Raw genomic sequence first — 22994 nt, forward strand, 5'->3', positions numbered from 1 at the left:
TATATATATAAGATGTAACTTGTACCTACCTATGTAACTGTTACCTGTAACCACCTTTCCAAACATGCGCCCTGATGCCCTTGGGCAGGTTGCGCAATACAAATAAATAAATACAAAATACAAATACAAGAAGGACGAAAAAGCCAAGTCGGCACCATGTGCAAGTCGTGATCCCTTCACAACACGGAGGTCCCACCAACAATCTCTACAGCAATCCCCAATAACTATTGGAGATTTCCTGGCAGATGAGACCTCTATGAAAATCACATTACATCTAGCAGGGGGAGAAAATACTAGGTAAGCCCCAAGTTTTTTGTTTTAAGGGGATTGAGTGGTATAGGGACCACTTATGCAGTATTTAGAACAGAACAAAACTGCTCAATTACCCCTCTCCTAGCCTACCCATTGGAGTGGTCAGAGGAAAGAAAAGGGATACATTATCTAATTCATCTATTCAAATTTCATATGAACCATAAGAATTAGTGCCAAAAAAAGTGACCAATTACATTACAAACACATTTTAATCAAATAAATTCAATACATAGTTATGTAGTGTATGCTTTCCACAAGACATCACATACATTCAAATTAATATTAAAAAAAATATTTAAAAAATTGGAGACAAAGCCAGTCCAGAGTTATTACGTTTTTGTGCCAGTGATGGCTATGGTTAGTAGGTGACATTCATGGTTTATCACAATGAAACTGTTTTTACCAAATCATATTTTGGCAAGGGAACATGCTATAAATGTACAGCACAAGCTGAAAGTTCTTTTGCAGGAGACAAGTTGTTTAGATGTCTGTGGGAGGTCTACATATGTTTCGGCTAAACAAGTGACGTCAACACCTTCCCTGATGTTCCGCTGTTTGTATTATAGCCCTCTTCAGGACAGTACGTTGCTTTGATGAGTTGACAATAAGTTCAATACAAATCCCCAATATGTCAGAGTTTAATTGGAAGCTATGGCATAGAAAAGTAAATGAAGGCTATTTAAGTAAATGATCTGGAAAAGGGGTAGTATCTTAAAACATGGAGGTGTTAAAAAAAAAACTTGGGACTTACCCAGTATTTTCTCCTAATATATGACAACCCGGCAGTTGTTGGGTAAAACATAGTACGCTGACTGTTGCTACAGCTCCTCACTTGGAAATAAAATTTTGGGTGAAAAACTCACAGCGAACAAATATGGAAGCTGTAAATTTAGTGTCGTTCACGGACGAATACTACCAAAAAATAATAAACCAACCGTAATTTATGACCCCTGAAGAAACTACCCCAATGACCAATACTGCGGGCAACCATTTTGAAATATTGACTCAGAAAAAGAAATTGATAAGGACGGAATCCCATGGTCAGTTAATGTTGGCATATCTAAAAGCTGGACTCATTCCGGAAGGCCTGCAGATTCAAAATATCCCTCGTGTCTTTATAGACAACGCAAAGTTCAAAGGTAAATTCAGCAGAGTTGGGAGCAAATGCTCGAGAGACTGGCTCATTCGGATTATAGACATCGCACAAGAAGAGGCCAAACAACAACAAGCAGAAATAAACATTTTGGAGGAAAAAATAAAATCAGATCAAGTCATCACAGAGATCAAACAGAAACTTGAAAAAATAGAGGAAGAAATGAATAAGTTAAAAAAAATAACGATTGACAAGAAAATTTGGAAACTAAAAAAAAAACATCGACTTGAACAAGGAAACAAATTCCTATCCCCCTACCTTGTCGAAACATTGACAACCTCAATAAATCAGGTCCACAGAGAGGAAGAAATGATACCAAATTAAACAATGTGACTTTTTCAAATACCACCAATAGCACTATGAGTAGTGACTTTAACAAAAGCAGAAATGCAAATACGTCACGAGGAGGAAAAAACCAGAAACAGTTTTTTCAAGGGAGGGGCCGAGGAGGCCGCAATCGAACACAAGGCCCACCACGAATGCAGACACGCAATTGGAACGGCCCAGTCCATAATTGGTAATACCCATCTTAAATCTCTCTACACATGTATTCACTGATGGAGAAAGCAAAGCACTAGGTCAAGGACTATCTTTCGTACCTGTCAAAAAAGCCGATCATTTTAAAACAAATTGAACTGCAAAAATTCTTTAGAACCATCCGTCTGAAATATTTTTTCAGAAATCCTCCAACGAGAGAAAAGGAAAAAGAAAAAAGTACCACACGCCTAAAACCACAATCAACCTTTTGTCCAACTACAACCATGATAAACCCAGCTATTGTGGCTTTTCGAGAATAAAATCATTGAAGAAACTAGGAAAAACTTCTCAAAAGACAACCTATGCCCGACCAAAAGACAGGCATTGAAAGACCTACAAACAAATACCTTGTTTGTGATTACACCTGCAGACAAGGAAGGGGGTATCGTCTTTTGGAATAAAGATGCATACGATGAAGAAGCAAATTCCCAACTTTCAAATCAGAAATTCTATAGACAACTACAAGGAGATCCTACACCGAGACTAAAAGAAGAAATATCAAGCTTGATGTCACATGCCCAAGAAGAAGGGTGGATCGACCATGACGAAAAAATGTTCCTCATAAAAACCAACCCAACCATTCCAGCCTTCTACCTGTTGCCTAAGGTGCATACAAATAGTGAAAAACCACCAAGGAGACCCATTGTCTCCACCTTAGATTATATCCTGGAACCTCTGTCCATCTATGTCGATTGGTTTTTGAGACCTTTTGTGTTAAAAATGAAATCTTACATCAAAGATACCACCAGCATGATCAAAACCCTAGACAACATTCAGATCGAAAACGGCGATATCCTGGTCACCTTGGATGTGGTTGCCCAATACACCAGCATTCCCCAACTAAAATGCTTGCAGGTCTTTGAGCAATATCTTAATCAAAGGAACATTAACAACAAAACTTTCCCTACCGCTTTCATTTTGGAATGTGTAAGACTTGCACATATGGAAAATTATTTTCTGTGTGGAGAGGTATTCTATAACCAATGACATGGGACCAGTATGGGTGCAACTTTCGCACCGGATATTGCCAATTTGTATATGGACTCTGTGGAAAATAATAGATTTATCATACCAACAATCCTTATAAACCAAATATCAGAGCCTGGCACAGGTATATAGATGACTGCTTTATGGTTTGGAGAGATACAGTATCCGACCTGGAAGAATTCCATCAATGGCTAAACCAATGCAACAGTAACATCAACTTCACGAGGTCTCACGATACCAACACGATCCCTTTCCTAGATTTGGAAATTAAGACAGAGGATGACTGGAAGTTAACAAATCTCTTCAGGAAAAAAACAGACAAAAATACCCTCCTGCAGTACCAAAGTTAGAATCCAGTCAGCCTAAAAGCGAACCTCCCAATAGGTCAATTTTTAAGAGTCCGGAGAAATTGTACCCGCTTAGAAGATTATGAAATACATGGGAAACAACTTCTAAAACAAAGAGGATACTCCAAAAAACAAATCAATATGGCATACAAGAGAGCCAAAAATAAAAACCGAGAAACATGACTATATCCGACAAAGAGAACAACAGCGGAAAAAATGACATGTGTTACCACCTTCAGTCCCATTAGTCACAATCTACGTAAATTGGTTTTGAAAAAGTGGCACATAATAAAAACAGAAGATTTTGCCCCCGCACCACCAAGATACGTCTTTAAAAGAAAACAATCTGAGAGACAATCTAGTACACAAGTACCCTAAAGAAACCAAAAAAGTTGACACAGAGAACACTTTGGGATTTGCCACTGGTCATCGGACATTTTAAATGCAGTAATTTCTCTGTCTGCCCCTTAACAAAAAAATGTGAAAAACATCATGTTAAAAGGGACAATCTGGCAACTAAAAACCTTCACCAACTGTGCTTCACAATGGGTCGTGTATGCCATCCAGTGTCAACTTGTATATTGGAAAAACCAAAAGACACATTAAAACTCCGATCGGTGAGCCCACTACACAAACCATGTGAAATTCTTTTGGTTCATAATTCATACAGTCCAAATATTGAAAAGAGGCGGGGACAGAGACTTGGCACTCCGTAAATGCGAACAGAAATTGATTTTCGACCTAGATACTGTAAAAAAATGGCCTATGAGGTGATCGCCAAAAACTGCAGGGTGCAACTCCACATGAAAGGAAATGGCGGCATACAACTGGCAGCTACTAAATGAGTGATGAAGACCTGATATTAAGGGCGTGCCAAGTAAGCAGCACAACATATGCGACTGGAAAAAGAAATAAAATGAACCGGGAGGCTAAGCAACCGTCTCAGCTAATTTATGCATAAAAATAAAATAATCATACTGTGAATATTGACAGACCGGGCCTGAAGGGTACGACTGAGGAAACTATCCGAAAAAACATATTGAGAATGTATCACCCTCGGCCACAGTTTGGTAATGCATCGATCCAAAGATACAAGCTCATTCACTCACCCAATATGGCAGATGGAGGGAAACAATCTCGCTAGTATATCCAGCACATTAACACGTGATCACATGACGCTCGGAAGACAAAAGAACACAAACAATCACGGGAAAAACCACTTTACACCGGAGATTTGCAAGCGCGGACGCCGGGAGGATGCTGCACATAAACAACATGCAATAAGAAGGTAAACATATGGTTTTGTTTCTCTGAATTTGATAACAAACTCCAGCACTTAACTAAGCATCTAATACAAAGACCTTGCCTTAACACGCCCCAAACCACTTGTGTACGCAAAACAATGGAAAACTTGTACGCGATACTATGAAACGGTCTGAATATTGCCCCTCTGCCTTTGAATACAGGTAGAAGGTAGATGATACGATGGCAACAAAGTAAAAAATGACTAAACCTGTGGACAAGCAATCTTTACCTACATTCAAATAACGGTTCATCAGCATTCCGAAAGTCACCAGGACTTACGAAGGTCAGTACACGAGCAATCAAAAATTGTAAAAACATGCTATATAGAAAGCAATTGGTTTAATATTTGATGCAGGTTCGTTTCATACCAGGTCCGCACACCCAATCAATCAATAAAGAAACTCTGAAAATCAACCACTTTCAAGGAAAAAGGGAAACAGAGTACATACAAAAAAAAGTGTATTGCAGAACGCAAACTACAAAAAGGAAGTAATCTCCTGGTTTCAAATCACAACGCTTTAGTCCAACTGCAACAAGACTAAAAAGGTCAGTGGAAAGTGTCCGTGTAGGACATGAAAATAGCCCTACAATATATGAACTCTGCCAAAAAAAGTTTTTTAACACCTCCATGTTTTAAGATACTACCCCTTTTTCAGATCATTTATAAAATTGCTTTTATTTACTTTTCTATTCCATAGCTTCCAATTAAACTCTGACATATCAGGGATTTGCATTGAACTCATTGTCAACTCATCAAAGCAACGTACTGTCCTGAAGAGGGCTATAATACAAACAGCGGAACATCAGGGAAGGTGTTGATGTCACTTGTTTAGCCGAAACATATGTAGACATCCCACAGATATCTAAACAATGTTGTCTCTCCTGCAAAAGAACTTTCAGCTTGTGCTGTACATTTATAGTATGTTCCCTTGCCAAAATATGATTTGGTAAAAACATTTTGGCATTGTGATAAACCATGAATGTCACCTACTAACCATACCCATCACTGGCACAAAAATGTAATAACTCTGGACTGGTTTTGTCTCCAATTTTTTAATATTAATTTGAATGTATGTGATGTCTTGTGGAAAGCATACACTACATAACTATGTATTGAATTTTTTGATTAAAATGTGTTTTTAATGTAATTGTTCACTTTTTTGGCACAATAATTCTTATGGTTCTTATGAAATTTGGATAGATGAAGTAGATCATTTATCGCTTTTCTTTCCTCTGACCACTCCAAAGGGTAGACTAGGAGAGGGGTAATTGAGCAGTTTTGTTCTCTTCTAAATATCCTAGCAGGAGGGCCAGGACGAATTACACAGAAAAAGGAGAAGAAGAAGAGCGGAAAAAGGGAGGTGAACCGGGCCCAAAAAAACGCAGATGAATTAGTGAACAAACCTCCCCAGCCCAGCTTACTGAGAGTATGAGAAAACCTAGAGGCCCCTTACATATTAAGAATCAGGCAATCCTGCCATCTTTTTTTATTTCTTTTTGATATTTTTATTGGTTTATATAAACCTTTAAAAACAGAAGCAAAACAACAAAAGAAGATGTCAATCACCTATCCTTATAATTACTTTGCACATCAGCATCTCCCCTACAATTAACTATAACCCAAGTTCACAGTTGCGTCAAATGTTGCTCCAAATCATTTTCCAGCTCCGGTCTCTCAGTCACAAGGCAATCTTTTAATTCTTTGAAAAAGTTTACCAGGGCAAACATTTGTTTACTATGTGACCCAGTAAGCATGCTTTGCCACCAGTCATCAGCACAGAAAGTTTGATACTTGCAAATAACTAGGCCCAATGTCCAAGTTCGCAGATTTCGTAGCTTTGGACAAAGTAACGTTAAGTGCTCGAGTGTCTCAACACTTAGTTCACAGAAACGACAGGTCAGGTCCACAAAGGAGTTTTGGGTCCACTTTCCTGTACGTTCTTTGGCCGGAAGTTAGTTGAGTCTAAACTGCGTATATAGGGATCTTGATTTCTGGTCAAGAAATTGCCCTGAATAAGGTTGCAACTCACCGAGGGCTCTTGCTTCACAGGGCACCTCTCTCAACAGTCGGGATCTCCTTTGTTCACATGATCCTTCAGGACTTCAAGGCATTGTTTCCTCCACATGGCAAACAGTGTACTCTTTGTCGTTACCTGGGTTATGTAATATTTTGAACTGTGGCACAGGAGAGGTTGTTATGGTTTCTCTGAATATGCTTAATAGGTTCCAGCTGAATCTAGCATGAATTGATATTAAGCTATGTTTGTGTCTTATGCACGCAGTCAGTGTTCCTTTAGGTAATTGTAAAACCATAACTCAGAAGATATTTTCCAGAGTACTCCATTGTTCGTGAGAGCTTCCACGGTCTATACTGTCAAAGGCATTGGAGAAGTCTATAAGGGCCAAATAGACTTTGGTGTTTGTTCTTATTGCTTCCAACTTGATTAAATTCAGTAGAAGGAGATTGAGGCCACACCCGACGCCCTTCACGAATCCAGCTTGTCTAAGGTCAACATGATTGGTATCAGTGGACCATTTTAGCAGTTTACGTTGTAATCGAGTCGCATAGATCTTACCTAAGACATCGATAAGGGCAGTGGGCCTATAATCTTTCGGGTTGGCCCGGTTCCCCTTTTTGAAAATAGGGACAATCATGGCGCTTTTCCACGATGTAGGGGTGGTGCGTTTGCTGTTATTCTTTCAAAGAGTGTCATACAGAAGTCTGCCCGTGCTTCCGGATTACGCTTGATAGTGTAGTTGGTGAGTCCATCAGGACTTGGGGCTCTTGAGGCACGTGCTTTATTTATGGTGTTCAATAGACGTCACGGTCAAACACCAAATCCCAGGAACAGGTTTCAGTGAATTCCAATCAAGAAAGCTCTTGTTGTTACTAAACATTTCAGTGTAGAATTCAACCCAAGTTGCTTCTGAGATCTATGTCGCCTGTAGCGCGTCCTGAGGTGCAAATTTGTCATTGATTAGCCTCCAATAATCAGAGGAATTTTTGTTTGCCATCTTGGCAATCATTTCCTCAGACTCATTCTGAAGTAACTCTGCATTGTGAGCCTGCTCCAGTTCTTAAATTTCTGTTTGGCATCTTTTTTCATTGCGAGAAAAACTTCAATATCAGACCTCGGGAAGTTTCTTATCTCGCATCGCAGCGATCTTTGTTGTTGTTGCACTTGCAGATCAAATTTATGTTTATGAACAAACTTCCGCTGTTTGAGGCCCTGTTTATGCTCTGTGAACTGGATTAACATGTGTCGATATTCAGTCTCACAATTCTCTAGGTTGAGACTGATAACAATAGTATTGACATCCTTGTCCTTGAGCTCCAGTATTATTCTACTGGAACCAAAACGCACAGGATGTGGCCACGAGGTTTGGGCTGGCAAACTTAAGGCGTTGAACGTCAACTTCACCATTTCGCGATCTCTATGGTCCATTGTTATGTATTCTAACCGGTCCCACCATCATCAAAATCCACCAGAGATGACAATAGATCTGGGAAACGTGACCCTTGTAGACATCAACCCCCGCTACAAACGACCTGGAATAATACAAGGGCCACACGTCTACGGCGAACGACGCAAGTATTCTGAAACCGCCATTCAACGAGGTTCCTTTGGGCGTCCTACTCAGAGAAGAAAGAATGAATCACAGTTGAAACCACCAACTCCTACTCTGACAAAAACCTTCAATTTAGAGCAAGTGCCAAGAAATACCGAAAATGTGACTCTAGATCGTGGGACAGTATTAAAAATATTGAAGCACATTAGAGAACTCACTTGAAATCAGCCTACTTAATTCTGGTGGAACCGTACCACAAAGCTCAGAAAGCAAAGGCATACCTTTACATCAGAACTACCGCCCTAGGTTTTTCGATCAAAGAAGGAGTCGATCTATTACAACGAGGTAACTACCCAACAGAGATGCCAGCAGAAGCCCAGGAATATCCTCAACAGGTGGATCTTAGTCAAAGCCCAGTCCAGCGAACACATTATAGGTCAAGAGCCGAAAGGCTATAAAGGAGCAGTAGGTTACCACGAAGAACGACCGACAGTGACCTCAGCGGAGGGCAGATTCATATTAGAAAACAACCTTCCTCAATGCCAAACGCCTCGAAGAAAGAAAGGAGACATTAATCAAAAAGCCCAGGCAAGCACAGGACTGCCCTGGCTTCCAATAATTGCGACTTAACTGCAGAGGCATCTGGCCAGACCCGCTATGCTAGGGCCCAGGAGGAGAGCCAAAGCAAAACACCAGCAGAAAAAAAAACAAATCCACAAAATAAAGTTCGACAATTTGCCCCAATTAAACAGCTTTGGGCATGGCTTCCGAAAACATTTTCAAACAAATAGCAATTTGTTACCGGCCAAGAGAAGTCATAGAGCAGGAATATCGAAACGGCTGCTGAATCCGCGGCAAAGATACTAAAAATGGGCTTCTGGAACACCCGAGGTCATCAACATCTGACGAAACCGGGAGAAATAGACTTGGGTGATTTTGACATTTGGGCCCCCCAAGAAACCTGGTTAACAGAAAAAACCTCTATGGACGGATTTGCCATAGAAACTTCCCCGGCACACACAAGCCGGTTGGGGCGTCCCTCTTCCGGTCTTCTACTGGCATTCCCTGTATGGGCAGTGGACTGCACATTCATAAAGACCTTTCATTCTCCCAAAGTCACTTGTCGGTTCTGGTGAGATGGGACTACTACGATACGTCAACTAGAACAACTTGTACCATACCAATAGTCATAATTACAATATACTGGAACCCTCACACCATCGCGGACAAGATGTTCCTAAGGAGCATAGAAACAGAAATAGATGGGATTTACGCCGATGCACAATCCTAGCATATAATCATCTGCAGAGATTTAAATGCTAAATGCCCCAGATGCCAGCAGGACCAATCATCGAAAATGCAAAAACCATCTAAAACTCCAGTGGAAACCTGGGACCGCCAATGGCAGAAGTTAATGGATTCCAGGAAATTCTATAACATTGATGAGGCGTTCTCCAACGTAAACCAATTACCGACATGCGAGAGAGAAAACCTACAAGCAACAATTGACTACATCTTTGTTTCTGAAGCTATGCTCAAGTTTGTTACAACCTTCGACATAACGAGATCAAACGATAGTGACCATAACATACTAACCAAGGAAATCGTCCGAGACTAACAGTAGAAAGAATTTGCAGACTAAAGTCAAATTACCTTATCAAATTGAACTCTCAAAATACTCTAACAACACAAGCCACCCACCACTACGACAAACTGCTGGTGGAGAAACAAACATTAAGAAATTTAAAGAGAAAGGCTGCTAAAACTAAAGTGGGTTCACTGCAAGTCCACCTCAATCCATCTCTTCACCAGAACCAATTTTAAAAACACATTGGGAGGATCTTTCAAATAAAGACAACATTGAAGAAATAATACGCAAGCTCAAGTCATCAAGAGTCCCTGGGCCCAGACGGGGTCACAAACATCGACCTAGAAAAAACAACCATCTGAATGGGCATCTTATTAGTCTGGTATTCAAAGAATCTTCCCAGTCAAAGTCAATTCCTAGATCATGGACTGCTTTGATAGTCGTCCCTATCTACAAAAAGGGCGACAGGTCAGACCCTCGTAACTACCGCCAATAGCCCTGATAGACACGATTGGGAAAGTATATGGGTCGCTTTTACTGAGGAGTTTTCAACAATGGGCAAAGACATCCCCGAGCACCGACCCCTTCCAAGCAGGGTTTTTGAAAAACACAGGAACAGTGAAGATCATGTTGCTAAGTATAATAAAAAGCAAAATTATGGAAGGAAAAACAAAGGTGTTTCTGGCATTCGTATATCTAACGCAAGCTTTTGATCGGATAGACAGAGCAATGCTGTGGTGAAAACTCCTAGCTTGGAACTGTCCAAAGCAAATCTTGGACCCAATAAAAGCCCTCCACTCTGCCACTTCAACGAGAGTCCAGATAAATCAAAAAGGCCTACTATCAGATGAAATACCCACCAACAGAGGGGTAAAACAGGGTTGTCCCCTTGCCCCTGCATTATTCATCTTTTTCGAATCATGCCTCGACATCAGAGCTTTTCCGCCCAAAGTCGGCGATATGCTGGTCCCCGGGGTGTTATATGCTGATGATGATATTCTTCTAGACCAGACGCCGTTAGGATTGCAGAGACAATTGAATAACCTGGCCAGCTATATCTCGCAAAACAATCTTGAGATAAACAAGGAAAAGAGGAAGATCTTGATCCTGGAAAAATCAACAAGAAGGACAAAGTCTCCATATTGGAATCTAGAGAGTACCAAAATCGAAGTAGTTTGAGAATTTAAGTACCTTGGGTAATGATGGATAGTTCAAAAACTGAAGCAACAGTGCAAACACACCTACGGGAGAAGACTGGAAAATTGACTACCCAAGCGCATGTAATGGACAGGAAATTTGTTGATTCTCGCTACTTCCGGTGTAAAAATTTTACAAGTCAAAAGTTGTGCCATCTTTGACATATGGAGGAGACGCGATGCCTACAATACCACGTGGCATATGGCAAAAGTTAAAAGGATACTTTTGGCGTGAGGTCCTCAGTTTCCCAAAGTCTACTGCTATTTCAGCAATCATAAGAGAACTATCTACTCTCCTTAAAAGCAACAGTTGAAACAAGTGGGATTGCTCTTTTCAGGAAAGTGATTATCCCAGAATCGCCCCCTCTATACAACATGATAAAGAAATAAAAAGCAGTGGTTGCAAAATGTTATCACTCTGGATAGAAAAGAATAGGTCTCACTTGGAACAAACTGCGTGCACAGAAGAGGACCTGGTGCGAAATCCAATGAAAATCAAGAAGAAAATGTAGGAGTTGGACTGGATAGAAACACAGGAACTGGCAAGGAAAAATAAACTCCTTAGTCACTTACCTGTGAAAACCAAAAAACTCCAAACGGAACAAGTCATTAAGAGGTTCCCAAGTTAATTGTTCAGACAAACTTTTCTAAGAGCCCGCCTAAACCTCCTCCCCACCAACGAAATTCAGGCAGTGAGAAGCCTCTTGGGTACTAGTACATGCAGACTTTGCAAGGACATGTCGACGACTGAAACAATTCGACACCTCTTGCTGAAATGCCCTGCGACTAGGAACCTGAGACAAACTTACCGTGGCCCTATATTAGAATCCAGCATCCTTCAGGAAGAAGCAGCATGGTGGAGCCGCCTAATGAGCGGCGAAAAGACTTCATGGACCATCTCTACTGCAAAGGGTTTACAAGCAGCCTTGGCTAAATGCTCTAAACTGGAAATACCAGCGCTTCGTCTACTTAAGATGGTCAAAACGGAAATAACAATAAAATTCAGCAAAGAAATAGAAGCAGCAACAGAGAACTGCCCTCACTTTTGTAAAAGGAATAAATTTGATAAACAGAAATATATATATAAGGGCTTTTTGGTTACTTTGACGATGTGCCTAAGGCAAGCTGGTAGCAGCTGTCTTGCGTCCCTGGTGCATGAATGTCTGTTGCTGGGCAGATGTTGTGGCCAGTGGCTATCCATCATTGGATAGCCACTGCCTGTTTAAATTGTGGCGATCCTTCCAATTGGTGGGTTAGGGGTGTACTCCCAGCCCGAACGTTGGATAAAAGGAGATCGTCTGCAGCTGTTCAAGCAATCATCATTGGAGCTCAGTCCCTCATGAAGAGCAGCCCGCTGACAACTCTATGACGACCTCTGCCGGCCACCAGCATGGACTTCAGTGTTAACCCGGATGAAGTCCTGGTTCCTTTCCTGATCTCAAAAAGACCATCATCAGTGCTCTGGCCCCTCGGAACAACCAGCCTCAACCCCTTCTCAACGATCCGCGCCTTCGGAAGTGTCCCTGGACCACCCAGTGCACTGACCAGCTCTCTCCCCTCTGGGCTAATTCGCTGCAGCAGTTGCTGCCCAATGAGGCAAAAACATGTCTGGGGATGCTTGTAGTCGTGCAGAAGGGATATCAGACCTAGCAGTTCAGGCTGGACTGCCCCTTTGGGCACGGGACCAAGCCCGATTTGCACAGGGACATTTCCCTTTTATGTACGACAGGCGAAGAACGATGGTTTGGAGGGTTGCCCAGAGCAATTACCACCTTTAGTAGCCATTTGTGTTAAATACAAAATTGTATGAATAAAATGTAGCAGATATTGTGAAAATATCACAGCTGCCATGAACTTGTCTTAGGCACATTGTCACAGTAACAAAAAAGCTATGAAATAAAAAGATAAGACACCAAGTATCCTAACTACACTTCACGGTAAGGTGGTATGTGCAAATTGTAGCAATACAAGAAGTGAAAAAGAGTCACTCATTCTTGATAGTCTTACGGACTAGTCTGTCTGGCCATAAGAATGAGCAAACAGGCCAGGGAAGTAAAGCAGAAGGCTTCACTTACCTTCAGAAAGTCAGGACAGGGTTCAAAACAAGCAAAAAGAAGTCAATGACAGGAAAGCAGCAAGCAGATAATCTTTCCTAACAGAAATCAAGATTAGTAAGAAATTAATGCACATTTTCCACAAACTACATAGGTCGTAACACACTATCCCATTGCAAATCCAATAAAACAATGTTTACATAAAATAGCACAGCAGAAACCACATTTTTCTCCATCCAGTCGTGAAGCCTGGGGCTCTCACAAAGGATGACATTTTTAGGCACAACTCTCTCCTCTTACTGTAATATGAACTGCTGATACTGTAGATGGTGTAGATGGTAGAGTGTGGTGATTTCCTGCTGCCGGGTCCGACGCTCCAGGTCCAGATCTCCCTGTAGATGGGAGAACAGAGGATCAAACAAGCTAATCTGAGTTTAACTTATGGCAAAAACATTTCCCCAAAGTAAAGTAATATCAAAATACTTTAGAAACGTGTTCCTTAAACACGATAGGTGAACCCATGGTCAAGCACTGCAGACATTTAATGATGCACATTGTATTGATCCTCATCTATCCCAGACAACTCCAAAAGTAACTCCATCTGATCTATACCAATCTTATGCTACCTTGAAAGAATGACAATGTGTCCACACTCTGATGATCCATAGGCAACAGATTCAACAACCAGGCTCCGACCAGGACAAGATCCCAAAACATATCCCATCAAATCATGTTTCTTCTCTCTTATACTCTCCTTCAAAATGTTAATTGCAGAGTTTGCATCCCCATGGATAGGATGCATGATAGAAATACAATAAATACATTATACATTGTCACCATAGTCTACCATGTATCTGCCAAATTAGCACTCCACTGACCACCTTCTGATGTCTCATGAAGCAGTCAGAGACTAATATGCGCAAGAGTTCAAATACCAAAAAAGAGACTGTAAAATAAACTGTTTCTGTAATCTAACAAACTAATTTACATCACAAATAATAGTGATCAAATTCCAATAGATCATCAACCAGTCAAATGTGCAGACAATCAAATTTCCAAAAACTGAACTGACGGAGCCATATTATCATAGGGCTCATCTGACAGACGCTCCTAAATCCTAATTGTTCTTTAAACGCTATCAAACATGTTACCTTCCGTTGGTAATGTCATTTCTGATGAAGTGCCGCACAGAGATTCCTCATCGCTTGAAAAATATCTAGGCACAGATGGAATAAACTTTCCCTCAGACAAGTGATGCTGATATTACAGAAGCTGAGTCACGTGACCTGTTTCAACAAATTTCCATGAACACAGGCACTGATAAGAAAATCTGCCACAATAGGTTACAAACAACTGGAGGTGACATAAGAGCTGAGGAGGAATTAGTGAGCGGAATAATGTATCCATCAGAAACAAAATTAAGTTAAGTAACTTGGCTCTTCTTATGGATAACTTCTGTCTACAGATTACTTTCTTTTATCATTGAGGCCACAGATCTTACACAATACAATACATTACTGCAATGATATATGCAAGTAGTCCTTTGGCCTAAAAAGCAGGCCATAGTGTTGGTTTTGTGTTTAGTCTAGGATACTCACTTGGTTAAACCAAACCTATTGGATGGTTTCTTTGAACTGACAGTATCTCAAGAGTCAATGTAATCCAGTCTACGCATATCCCACCCGCATGCCAACAGTGTGAGGACCGTTTTTCTAAAGTCCAACTAAGGGCTTAGTAAAACCATACAACTGAAACACTATAAAACTCCACTTTTAGTATAAGGCTGTACCGCCTGAGTATTTGGTAGTGTAGACAGAGCAGCCAGACTTATAGTAGGGAGAGAGCACTTAAGGAAAGTACAAAGAACCTGAGCATACAAATGGTTCAACAGAAACACTTACATTCAAAAGTATTATATAAAAAAAGGTTCATTATAAATACAAAACAGGCCAATGTAATCTTGTTGGGGGAAGTACTTTGTCAGAGTTATAAGCACAAAATAAAAACACAACACAAAGTACTGGCTTGGCTTCGCCTCAGAACTGGTCCAGGCATAGTGAGAAGCTCTGACCTGAAGTTTCTACGCAGAGTAAAAATTGACATGACAGCTGGTGTACTTTGAAGAACAGGGATTGCATTGTGGTTGGGTGCGGAATCAGTAAGCTCTCTGGGTTTTTAAGTTTGTGTAAATATTTGCCAATGGGATCCTCAAATTTAAGACTTATAGTCAGAGACTTCATCATTTGTTTATGTCCCCGTCTTTTTAGTTCCCACCCGCTGTATTTTGGGTGGCTCCCTTGTTTCTTGTCTATGTATTATGTTTCAGGTCTAAGTGTTTTGGTTTTTGTGTAGCACTCTGAGGCCTGTGGGCGTGTAGCGCTTTACAAGAATCTGAAATAAATAAGATGCAGACCAAAGCCTAGACCTTGTTCAGAATAAATAACAGTATTTCCAGGCAGGTCAGACCTAATCATATACATTTGGAATGGAACACACGTATTCAGGGGGAGTAAAACCACAAGTTACTTTTAGATTAGTTACAGTCATTCAAGGGTAGTAGACCCCGTCAGTCATGCAGTGATACTCAGCTAAGAAATTACTTCGTAAACCAACCCTGTTACCAGAAAACCTTTCTGAATAGTGGAACACAAATTCATGCAACAGTATGAACCTATAACTACATTTAAGATACTCTCAGTCACACTAGTTGATTAAGAACTAATGTCGTAATAAACTACTCTAGTTGCTTTTCAGATAAGTGGAACATAGATTGAGGTAAGCAATAACTGTCCTGCTCATTTTAGGATGGCCCCAGGCAGATCAAGGTTAGTAAAACCCACAATACACTGATTAAGAATTGGTTTTACTTACCTTGAATTGAATTCAAGGTAAGTAAAACCCAAGGCAAACTTATTCTAGACAGGCTATAGAGCAGCTTAGGGGAAGCAAGCCCAGTTGGTAGACTTGTAAACTTATATTCTGAAATAAATAGTTGGGTGAAGCCAACCGTAGTACTTTTTCGGAAGTGAGGAGTTGTTAGGCAGAATTATATGCAGTACCCTTTGAGAACACCACACACAATTAAGACTACAAGTGACAGTACAATTTCACCTTTGGTACAAGCCCATACTACACAGTTATAGTGGTAGCAGTAGCAGAGCAGCCAGACTTATCTCAAGAGTAAGTGAGCAGTACAAATAGTTACACAAAGGACAGCAATTACTATGATTCAGGCAAACACTGACTCAAGGTTTCTAAGTAAAAGAATATAGATTTATTTACTCAACGGTTGTATAACATTTCACTATTCTAAGAAAGTCAAAAATCACAATCATAAATACACCACACCACTTCCCTTGAATTCCAGACAAGTTAAGCTCACAAAATGACATGGGAGCAAAATGGCACTACAGCAATTTAAAAGGGAGGGAAAGACAAAGTTATTAGAAATTAGGGAAAACCAACAAGTAAGTATGCAGGGCAATTGAACAAGAGAGACTACAAGGTTAACATCAGAGAGAAAAAGCTTAGGGCGAAAGTCAATAGTTTAAAGTCTTTTGCTAAAGATAATAGGTTCAATGTAGTTAGTTCAAAGAGAAAAGGAGGGCAAGCCCTCGGATTGAAGAAAGATTTCTAACGCTTTCATTGCAGCTGAGCGAAACGCACACCCAGATTTGCACTGTACCTTAAAACGGAGAGGGAGCTGTAGCTGAGGCAGACGTTCCTGGTGGTTCCTGCAGGCTCATGGTTCCTGAAGCGACTGTCAGACTGGCACGAATTAGGAAGACTGGAGAGTCCTGCACCACCCAGGGAAGAAGCCAACAGCAGAGCAAAACAACGAATAAAAGGTGCCCTCCTTAAAACCCAAGCAGGGTCCGACCTTCCTGGCTACCTGGCCCACTGTAGCTCTGTACAGCAAATTCGACCAAATTCGACCGAGGGGTCCTGGCTTGTAGTTTGGGCGAACTGGTTGGTCCCACCAGCTCAAGGGGAGAAGTTTCCTGGAGGATCTTCTCTGTCGTCGGATTTGGAGATTCTGACCTGCAGCAGGGTTTCACCGGGCGGTTCATTCGTAGTAGGGGTCATCTTCTTCTAGTTCCTCATTGGTTCTTTCGTTCCAGTGGCGACTGCTCTTCCAGTCCCAGAGACCTGCTTTTTAAGCAGTTTCCCACATTCATACAGCCTGGTGGCTGGCTTGGCAAGGCCAGTCCCCTTGGCCAATCAGACAAGAGTGCGACTTGGGTTACTAAGGCAACCCATGGCAGGGGTCCGAAGATCCCCACCCCACATCCTGCCTACCTAGACTAGCAGGTGCCTTAAGGAGGTCTTCTGTGCAGAAGCCTGCGAATAGACAGCGAACAAAGGAATCATCCCCGGTTTGGTGCGCAGAGAAAAACACGAGAAAGACTTTACCAAAAAGAAATGGCGACTAAACCCAGCCGGAACCAAAATAAAGTGTATTTGGTCAAGCGGGTTTATGTTCGAGGCTAATATAATAGCCTGGCACAATACCACGTTTATATAAGATAATCGCGGTAGGAAAGTTAGGGTAGATACCACTGCCACCAGCCAAGCCTTAAAGTTAAGGGAGCGAAACAAGGCTCCAAGAGGCACAAACAAAAAGGGATAAGAATGAACCCTTTCCAGTACTCCATGTAATATGGGGTGTACTGGGTCTACAGTTTAAAGTGACTATATAAAGTTAATGGCAACTTTACCTGTTTCTGGGGGACAGTAGTCAGCCCCAGAAAAATTGAGTAAGGGGGGGAAGTCTCAAAGACAACCCTGTGTCGCTGCACTGAAGGTGATGTGTAACACAAGAAAGTGGTGCACATGGAGTAGGTGAGGCTCCCGTGCCCAAGATCACACAAACAGTGAAAATATACATAGCAAAACACATTTAAGAGTGGGAAAAAGGTTCACACTTTTACCAGGTGGAAAAAAAGAAACCCAAGAAATCCAGCAAAGCTGCAGGGGGACTCTTTAGGTAAGGGAAATCAGCCATTTATGAGAATTCTCCCCAACAGAAGACCAATTCCCAGGTGAGTAAAATAACCTTATATATACATTTTAGAAGGGCAAAACAGATTCAAAGTAAGAAATTTCACAACTGCTCATTTCAGATGAACAGTTAACAAATCAACTGTTACATGTAAGTAGCTTTTATAAGCTGGTTATATTTTTCAAGGCAGAATCCTTTTCTTATCCAGTCCTTCCCAAGTCAATTGCATGAGTTCTCTCGGAGGCAAAAGAGGGACCCTAGTGGTGTAGGTGCCACCTGTAGGCAGGGTGAGAAGGTTCAGTTGCAGAAAAATTCAGAGTTGTTGTGGCAGGCTCTTCAAAACAAGTTACTAAATTTGGAGTCCGTTAGGGTCCAGGGACTTCAAAGAAGACACCCTAGGAGGATTCCAGCAGTGGGCCTGAGTGAACTGGATGAGAGGAGCCAGCCCCACCCCTCACCCCCCGCCCCACTGGGAGTTGGTTTATTTCAGGCAAGGTGAAAGACCAAGGCCTGCAGAGGTTTGGACTCCTTCCTCACTTCCTGCCTTCTCAGACACTCTAGAGACTGGTCAGAGAATACAAAGGATTCCTGCCGAAGACAAAACTCACACGGAGGTCGTTCCCACCTAAAATGGCAGAGGAAGAACCCAGAAACAGCAAACATACAAAAAATTGTGAAAACCCACCATTTTAGCAAAATGCTGGGGCTTCTGTGAATTACCAAGGCTGAATTAACAGCCTGTGAGTAATTAAGACTAAACGTCAAAGGTAAAACCACTGCACCAGCCATTTATGCAAACTTGCGTTTTTAACAAAATGTTACCAGGTAAGTAAGAAAGAAAAGGGTATCCCCCAGCACTCCATATCATGTGGGGTTGTCCTGGCGCACTTATACAACATGTAAAGGGGATGACAATCCCGCTTTAATACTTGGGAACAGTAGTTCACCATAGTATATGAAAGAGAAATTAACAAGGGAACACAAAGGGGTAACCCAGCCTAAGCACAAACGTTATAGGAAACTATAAATACAACCATACACTATGGAGGGACATAAAGAGCTCACCCATAAAAAGAGTACAGACCAGGAGAGAGGGGGAAAAAATTCCCACTCACCTAGGGACAAGGTAAAATAATTACCAAGTCCAAGCAACAAGTTCTGGGGTTCACACCGGTCAGGAAGATATATCACTCAAATGAAAATCTTTCCTAACAAAATACTATGGCATGATCACCTCATCATACCATTTGTGATCCAACTACCAGCCAAATCACCAAAAACAGCCCCACGATCTGGAAAAGAAACTGGAATACCATCAAAAGTAGTATCTTAAAAGAACAAATGGAATAATCAAAACCATGAACCACAAGCCTGGACAGAACCGACCTAGACGAAAGAGCAGACCTTATCCAGAAATAGATTGTCAATACAGTAGACATCTCCCCGGAAAAACCCTTCATCCCTTCACACAAGAATGCAGTGGCAAGATGGTTCATATCCCACCTCAGTACAATGAAGAAAGAAACAACAAAAAATGAACTAGAATGGAGGAAAAACTACAACCAAGTAAAAAGAATAAACTATCAAAAACAAATTAAAGCATACAAAAAGGAAATACTCCAAGCCAAAAGAAATACGACACCGAATCACAATAGCGACCAACACCCAAAAAGAACTATTCAACAACATAAATGAGATGAGAAACCCACCTGGATGAAACAACACACCAGTACCTTTACAAAAACTATGCAATAACCTTGTAGACCATTTCAAAAATAAAATCACTGACATACATCGGATCATACAAAGCAGACCAATCGACTAGACCGCGCACGAGGTCCCACAGAACCTTGAACTACAGAATAACCTACAAAGATTCACACAAATATCAGTAGAGAGATTCATCAAGTTGGTGAAACTTGATAATAAATCAGGCTCACCAATGGACCCCTGCCCACCAGACGTCTATGAATACTCACACAAGGTACGTAAACCTCTTCAGCCAATCACTCTCAACGGGGAGAGTTCTGCAGTCCTTCAAATCTGCACAGATCAAACCACTCCTCAAGCATACTACAGGCGATGTGGAAGACCTCTCCAACTACAGACCGATATCAAAATTCCCTATACGGCAAAACTGCTGGAAAAGTATGTCTACGAACAAACACTGGAACACAAAGAAACACACCAACTGTTGGACCAGGCACAAGTCGGCTTCAGACCCATGAGAGGGACCGAGATGGCACTTCTCTCTATCTGGGATGACCTAAAGACCAAAGCAGACTCCAACACAAACTCTGCATTGATACTACTGACATTTCCGCAGTGTTCGACAGTCAACCACATCATCCTAATCAGAAGACTTGAAGAAACCGGGATCACCAGCACAGCATTGACCTGGATTAAATCATTCCTATCGGAAAGAAGAGAAGCAGTATGTATAAAACCATTCAAATCAGCGCTGCAAGACACCACCTGTGGAGTACCGCAAGGATCCTCCCTATCCCTACTCATCTTCAACATCTACTTCACCCTACTAATAAACCTCATCAAAAGACACAGCCTCACATGCTACAAATATGCAGCTGACACCCAAATCATTTACAAAATCGAAGATGTACAGGAGAACACAACGCTAGTAGACTGTCTGAAAGAACTCTACGAACACCTTTGAGGCTTGACAAACTTGTTTGCAGGACGCAGATCGAATATAGGGCACATGTTAGATCTTTTTTGAGTACAAGGAAGTATACTGAATAGATACCCTCTTTTACTTGATGATGTAGGACAAGTTCCATTGCTCCCTTTTGCAGCAGGGCCTCCACTTCTGATTGAAGAATTAGGAGATGGTCTGGAGACATTGTCTTTTGCGGGTGGTACCAAGGTGTCTGGAGAAACTCTATACAGTATCCCTCGCCCACTGTGTTGAGCACACACTGAAGTAATCCACTCCCATGCGTGGATGAAGTATGTTATCCGACCTATTGGAGATCCATGGGAGGGGACCTGGACCAGAGTCATTTGAATGCTGTGGTAGAGGAGTCACTGCCGGCTGCATTCCTACAACTTCCTTTTCCAAGCTGAAACCCCTGTTGAGGAGGTTGATGGGCGCTGGACGATCCTAGATTTAAGTACCAGGGTGAACATCCTGTGACATCAGAGGGCTGTGCAGGTCTGGAAGAAGATGGTCGCCGAAAGGAGCGTCGGGTGTTAAATACCCTGTGCTGCACGTACGGCTTACCGGAAATTTGGTTCAAAGACTTTGGTGTGTCGTTCTTTCTTTGCCTTTTCAAATGCTTTGTCCACTGCTTTCCCAAACAAAACCGACTCCTCTATCGGCTTGCTAATAAGTGAGGCCTGCGTCTTGGGTTTGAAAGGAACACATTACTTACCTATAACTTTTGTTCTCCAGCATGGGGTCTGGCATGGATTCACATGCTCATGAATATTACCAGTCGTCAGGCTGGGAATCCTGGGTAAAAGTAAAAACGGTTTCAGTTTCGCTTCTAAACTGTCTTTCGCCTATAAGCCAATCACTGAGCTCCGAGTCATACTGCCCCCAGCCAATGATTGCCCTCTACCTAAGTTCCTCATCTGGCAGCCATCATCAGATTTGGTAGCACGTAAAGTGGCAGTAGGACCAAGAGAAGAGCCGCAGAGGGGCAGGCGGGAGGGTTCGCATGTGAATCCATGCCAGACCCATGCTGGAGAACAACAGTTACAGGTAAGTAACATGTTCCTTCTCCAGCATGGAGTCTGGCATGGATTCACATGCTCATGAATATAGAATACATAGCAGTACATACATGCACAACCACAGGAGGTGGCAAGGCTCAATAGAAGCAATCTCTTACCTCCTCACCAGGTTCACCTTCAAGCGAACAGGTTGCGCAGCACTGCTTGAACGTCTCTGGATGCCTCCCTGGAATCCTGTCGACGCAGTAGAATGTCGTGAAGGTGTGCGTCGAACTCCACATAGCAGCCCTGGAAATGTCCAGCAGGGGACACACCAGACAGGAATCCCATATTAGCAGGTATCGCCCTGGTAGAATGGGGCTCGGACAGCCAGGCAGCGGTCGGTTTGCCAACTGATGACAGTGAGTGATCCAGCTGGAGAGCTATCTGGAAATGGAAGCCTTGGACAGGGCTTTTCCATGGTTCACAGGACCAAAGTTCACAAAAAGCTAAGAAGATTTCTGGAAACTCTTTATGTGGGCCACATAAAACTTCAGCGCTCTAGTCCCATCCAGCGAGTGCAAAGTCCTTTCAGCCGGCGACGAAGACGTCGGAAAACACAAAGGCAACACCAAGGGCTCGCTGAAATGAAATTCCGATGGAACCTTGGGCATAAAGATAAAGGAGGGTGTGTCCGCAGAACCACCCTAGTCTCATGAAAAGTAAAGTAAGGCCGCTTGCAGGACACGGCCTGGATCTCACCTACTCGCCTTGCAGAGGTGATGGCCATGAGGAACGCAGTCTTCCATGATGGAAACTTGAGCAGAGCTGTATGCATAGGTTTGAATTGGGCCCCCATGAGCCTAGTCAGCACCACGTTGAGTTCCCACACCGGGGCCGGGCCGGAGCCTTAACCGGCGGGAACAAGCGGAACAGTCCTTTGCTGAACTCCTTAACTAGATGGTGCGAGGACAGTGAAGACCATCCCGGATATCTGGTGTAGCGGGAGATAGCCGCCAGATGCACCTTGATGTATGCGTGAGCCAGTCCCGATTCAGCCAATGACAGTAAATACGGAAGTACTTGAGGGGACGTGCCCCTCGGGGGGGTGGGGGGGTGTTTGATCTTCTACGACCAGTGTTAGGCAAAGTTTGTATGCAGTACCCTCTGGGAATACTACAAACAACCCGACTACAGGTAAAGGAAACCCCACCTTTGGTATAAGCTTGTACTACACAGTTTTGGTAGAGTGTTGAGTAGTCAGGCTT

The 22994-nt window shown here is 42.2% G+C and overlaps 1 protein-coding gene across 5 annotated transcripts in view; it reads right to left on the reverse strand.

Moving 5' to 3' along the window:
* The window catches only part of GIGYF2 (GRB10 interacting GYF protein 2), a 2415541-nt gene that overhangs the window by 918218 nt on the left and 1474329 nt on the right, over positions 1-22994 (reverse strand). For all 5 annotated transcript variants that reach the window (XM_069617902.1, XM_069617899.1, XM_069617900.1 and 2 more), the window contains one exon: positions 13350-13441. In XM_069617902.1, the coding sequence (XP_069474003.1) occupies positions 13350-13441 (92 nt within the window). The remainder of the gene's footprint in view (positions 1-13349; positions 13442-22994) is intronic.

This window comes from Ambystoma mexicanum, chromosome 10, assembly GCF_040938575.1.
Source record: "Ambystoma mexicanum isolate Mex_15411 chromosome 10, UKY_AmexF1_1, whole genome shotgun sequence".
In the NCBI taxonomy this organism is placed as follows: domain Eukaryota; kingdom Metazoa; phylum Chordata; class Amphibia; order Caudata; family Ambystomatidae; genus Ambystoma; species Ambystoma mexicanum.